The sequence below is a fragment of the Montipora foliosa genome, chromosome 1 (assembly GCF_036669935.1).
Source record: "Montipora foliosa isolate CH-2021 chromosome 1, ASM3666993v2, whole genome shotgun sequence".
Classification (NCBI taxonomy): domain Eukaryota; kingdom Metazoa; phylum Cnidaria; class Anthozoa; order Scleractinia; family Acroporidae; genus Montipora; species Montipora foliosa.
Window position 1 is genome coordinate 15,172,571 of NC_090869.1, and position 5,000 is coordinate 15,177,570.

Genomic DNA, 5,000 nt, shown 5'->3' on the forward strand with positions numbered 1-5,000 from the left:
TTTTCGAGTGACAAGAAGAAGGGCAAAAGATTTTTTTCATCAAAAGCTTAAAACTTGGATCGACTTACATGGCGCCCGGCGTAGCGGGATTGTGTGGTTGAAAAACAAAATGATTCCTTTCGTCAAGGGCTTTCAGTTTACCACGACATCTTGCAGCTCAACAAAAGGGTCACAGAACAATTTGCCATTGACGGGAGGAACAGTAGCTCAAATTTGGTGGATTTCTTTGGACAAACCGTTTGCTATGTTTACGGATGCGTATTTGCAAGTGGTAAAAACCTCTACAGCACAGGTGAATAAAATAAATTGAAGCTTAACATTTGGTTTAATCGTTGTTACAGTTGTTCACGAATGAAACTCGTATTTTCCTCTCGAGTGGATGTAAATAACAATCATCTATACTCGTTTTGGACGCAAATAACAAGTTGACTTGCTTGTCTGTTTGTTAGTTGTTTTGCTTCCGAGCGAACGAGTGTTTTAACTCCGCTTAGCTGTCTGTTTTTCGAGGTGCCTCAACCGTGTTAAGAAAATTTTGCCCTCTTTGTTATTAACAAGTAATCGCAATGGGTCCTCGTAAAATTAAGGATTAATATCACTTGTGTTTTCAGAAGTTGCTGAAATTGCCCTCGTCGCTGCGCAACTCGGGCAATTTCAGCAACTTCTGAAAACACGCGTGATATTAATCCTTAATTTTACTCGGCCCCATGCGATTACCTATACAAAATGACGCTGGTTTCCGCGCGCTCAGTTCTATGAGAAAAAATCTCGTAATCGTAGTCGTTCTCGTCCTTGAATCTACAGCGCTCCATTAACACTGAGTCAACAGAATATACAACGAAAGATTGAAGTGACGCTCGCGCGCACTTATCAGGACAATTTAAGCAATTCTCTCCTATAGACACCTGTCAATGAAAATTTAGGAGGCTTCAATGGGAATCGAATGCACGACCTCTGCGATTCCGGCGCAATGCTCTACCAATTTGGCTATGAAGCCACTCAGTTGGGAGCAGGTGGGATGATGTGTTCCACGGTGAAAGGACTAATGAAGGAAAGAAAGCTATCTCCATTATCTGTCATACAACGGGATGATAAAGAAAGACGGGTAATGCATGAAGAGGAAAGATGGCACCAATCCGATTTTCCCAGAAAAAAAAAAAACAGGTGTTTCCCAGATCACCCGTCGGCAGCAAAATGGCCCCCCAAAAGATTCAAATTTCGGTCATTTCCACCTTCTAACGAAGGTCTAACGCTTTCTAAAGCGTGACGCGAATTTTAGGTGGCCTCAAGATTTGTCCCATCAACCATATTTGGCCACATACCCTTTGGTTTGCTCCGTAGATCTGCATCACCTTTACTTAAGTACTCTTCACGATCGAATTTTATGACTTACCAAGATACTGAAGTGATAATAGGACGAACTTTGCTCGAATTTCTCTGGAACGGTGTACTTGTCCATGGATAGCAATTTGCAGTTACCGCTTTCTGGATAAATGGCAAAATTAAATGAGAGACAGGTGCTGCTTCGATGAAGACATTCTAAGGCACACGCCAAGGAATCAGTTGTTGTTACTAATGTACTCGGTGCCACATTCAGAACATAGTTCGCATGTTCTAAAAACGTTTTCCCACCTTCTCTTCTGTCAAATGATGGGTCGATATGTGAATGAATCATTCTGGAAAGAATTAAAATTGTAGCAATAGAAACGTAAAAGACAAGCCTCTTTTGCATGACGAGAATTCTACAAGGGCTTAACTCCAAATGGTGAAAGAAACAAATTGGTTGAGGCCTGCAGGTTTCACTTTATTTCAATTTCACTTTATTTACAAACACTACGACAATATTACTGGCTCTCACAACAAACCAAACAAAGAGACAATTAGAAACTGACAAGAGTTACACAAAAAGAATTTAAACTCAAACGCCTCGTATATAAGAGAGAAAAATGTTCTAAAAACGATTGGAGGTATTATAGGTAACTGTTAACCGGCCATGTACTTTGAAAGATCATTGTACCGCATATCAACATTAGTCTCCTCAATTTTAGGAAACTTCAGAGGCAATTCCTTAAACTTACGTTTAAAGTGTGTTTTCCTAAGCTAGCGAGGATCAGACGGTATACCGTCTTTCCACATTTGGTGCCAATTCTAGAGAAGGAAAATAACCGTTGGTTTCTTCTCGACATTTTTCCGTGGAAGTTTCCTGCTATTGCAGACCGTGTGTAATAGGAATGAATTTGTTTAGAGCGAGTAAATAGATTTCACACGGGCCTCTGTATGAAGGCAGGACTTAAAGACACTTGTTCAAATATTTCAGTCAGTCGCCTTGACAGCCATTTGAGTGATCAGGTTCCGTACACGGAAGCGAGGATTTTTTATTGATAAGGATTGTTGTATATGAGCGCAAGATATTGTAAGATTGGCTTAAACAGTTTTTTTTTTCATGTGAGAACAAAAACAAAGCAAAAGCACGAGCGAAAAGGTGCAGTTGGTAGAGCGTTGCACCGACATCGAAGAGGTGATGGCTTCGAATCTTCCTTTTTCAATTGTCGATATAAAAATTGACAAAATTGTTGGGGGCAGATAAATGCGAGGATCGATCATTTCTCTCTTTCCAGTTTAATCGTGAGGATATGGACAAAGTTTTTATTTTTGCAGAAGGACTTAGCAAGAAATTCAAGACTGATTCTGATAGGAAAACGTTTACTGAAAATGCTGAATGGTCAGAAGACATTTAAAAATAAAATTTAATTATGTTTTCAAATTCAAAAGCGGTTTTTATATGTGAGGGTTTTGGTGAAATCTAAGACGGGTCATGAATTCGTAAAATCCACATTCCGGGTGGATTCTTCCAGATCAAATCTAGCTGATCCCGATCTTAAATATCGACCACTTTATGGGTTTTCTGATAAGCTGTTTTTCGTGCAAAAATGGTACTGAACAGTATCCGTACGTAACGTTCTAACTGCCTTACGTTGTGATGTCAAATGCAAATCATCTTCCGTTTTGTGGTGGAAATATCCACTGATACGGACTGATATCACGAATCCGTTTCCATACCCCTGGAGCACAGGCCTGGTGAGAAAAGAACCACATTCGCAGCAAACCAAAATATTCAAATACTCATTTTTTTTTAATCAGAAAACGTTTTGGCTACATTGAACAGCAGAGAATTAGCTTTCTCATTACATGCACTTGAATGCATGTCATATCTTTACAAGTTTTTGACATTAATTAGGTGTGATCTGTTTTTCAGCCCAAGGGAGATTGAAGTTTTGCTTGATTTCTCAGAAGAAGCTAATGCAAGTCAGATGTCATTTGGGTTCTTGTTTTCTCAAAGCATTGTAACGCATTAATAAATCATCAACAACAAGTAGCGTTTTGCCGCACTTCTCTCCCGCTTCCCGCGCTCTCAGAGCTCCCGCCCCTATTCTCCCAGGGCTCCCGCCGCCTTGTTCCCCTCCACAGACTGCACGCATTGCCTTTCATGGTTGAATTAATATTTTTTTCAGTAAGCAAAAAAGCGCCTTGTTTTCGAGTTTTCGACTCGCGGTGACAATTAAAATGATTTGATTTTTTTTTCTGAGACCAACAGACTTTCTTTGTAGTCATATTTTGAACAGTTCATCAAAAAAATACGAGGCACCTCGGCCCATAGCCATCACATTCAACACTAGCTTTTTATGAGCGGTTTTTTTTTTGTAAGATATGAAAATGAATGGGAGGGTTATAAAATAAATAAACCCCTTTTTGGTTTGCTGGTATGTTGGCTGGGAATTTGGCAGAGAGAATGTCTTCAAAATTTCATATTTTCCCTCGAAGCTTCGCTTCTCGGCCAAATATTCATTTTTCGGACAATATCTCAGCCAGAATGGTTTATTTACTAAATGCCCTCATAACTTTTCGATTTCTGGAGAGACTCATGATATCACGATATCTGGCTATCATTGCAAGATAGCTATCGTTGTATTTCCTGACAACATATGTCAGTAATAGTTAATGATGTTAGCAAGTCAAATGCTAACCTGCGATCAGGTGTACTTTTCTCTAGAGACGGCGGCGGGCAAAGTAGGCCGTAATTTTCGCTCCTCTCAAAAGAAAATAACGCCTGCTCGCCGGTTAGGCAAGTGCATATACAACATACAAGTTGAGGACTTCAATTTTAAATTCATGCTTACAAGACAGCAATACCCTTTTTTTGTTACAACTATAATGATTATTTCATGCAGTTTTGGGGTCCATCCTGGTCAACCCCATTTTTTTGAGCGAGCCTTTTAATTAAAGCTTTGTTCACGAAACAATGAACCAGTGCGCAGAGGGAAGAAATCAAGATGTTTTTGAGTACACTGACAATCTCAAATGTGCCATCTGAACACAGAAAGATGTTAGGAAATGAAGCATCATGGAAATAAGTCTAAAGCATTTTTTTCGGACTGCATCATAAAATTTCGTATGATTTCATGTTTCGTCATAACGTCTTCGCAAGTTGTATTTGTAAGACTTCATTTCTACGACGAAAAACTGGTTAAAAGAAAAATCTATATCAACCATCTTATTATTTTATTAAAAGTAAGGTGAACACATCATCACAATAAAGCCGGTGTGGCCATCACATCACGTATGCGCACAACCACTTCAGCAAGTTCATTGGCAGCCATGGACAGCTTTTTGGGCCTTGTTAGGCCTCATCAGCACGGCATCACTAACTTAGTAGGCAGTTGTTTTTAGGTACCCCTTTAAATGGCAGCTCCACATAACAAATATAGCTGGGTTCAGAACAGCACATCGTTCTTGGCCAGAGCATATTCCCGCCAAAATGAACACATGGTCAATCGTCACGAGATTTTTAGTCATTCACCAGAACAGAAAATATTTATTTGCACCGAAACTAGCTTAGGCTAGTTCTCTTGTTATAGACTTATAACCTTGCTTACAAGGAATTAAAAATTACTGATATGCCGAACGAAAAACAGCCGGCTATAACTCAAAATGGCTGCTGGGAA

The 5,000-nt window shown here is 39.5% G+C and overlaps 1 protein-coding gene across 1 annotated transcript in view; it reads right to left on the minus strand.

The window, feature by feature from the left end:
* Positions 1-1,737, minus strand: part of LOC137975342 (uncharacterized) — a 9,356-nt gene extending 7,619 nt beyond the window's left edge. Inside the window, exons 1-2 of the mRNA XM_068822435.1 lie at positions 1,630-1,737; positions 1,391-1,482 (exon numbers count right to left, since the gene is read on the minus strand). Of these exons, the coding sequence (XP_068678536.1) occupies positions 1,391-1,482; positions 1,630-1,729 (192 nt within the window). The 5' untranslated portion in view covers positions 1,730-1,737. The remainder of the gene's footprint in view (positions 1-1,390; positions 1,483-1,629) is intronic.
* Between the last annotated feature and the right edge of the window lie 3,263 nt (positions 1,738-5,000).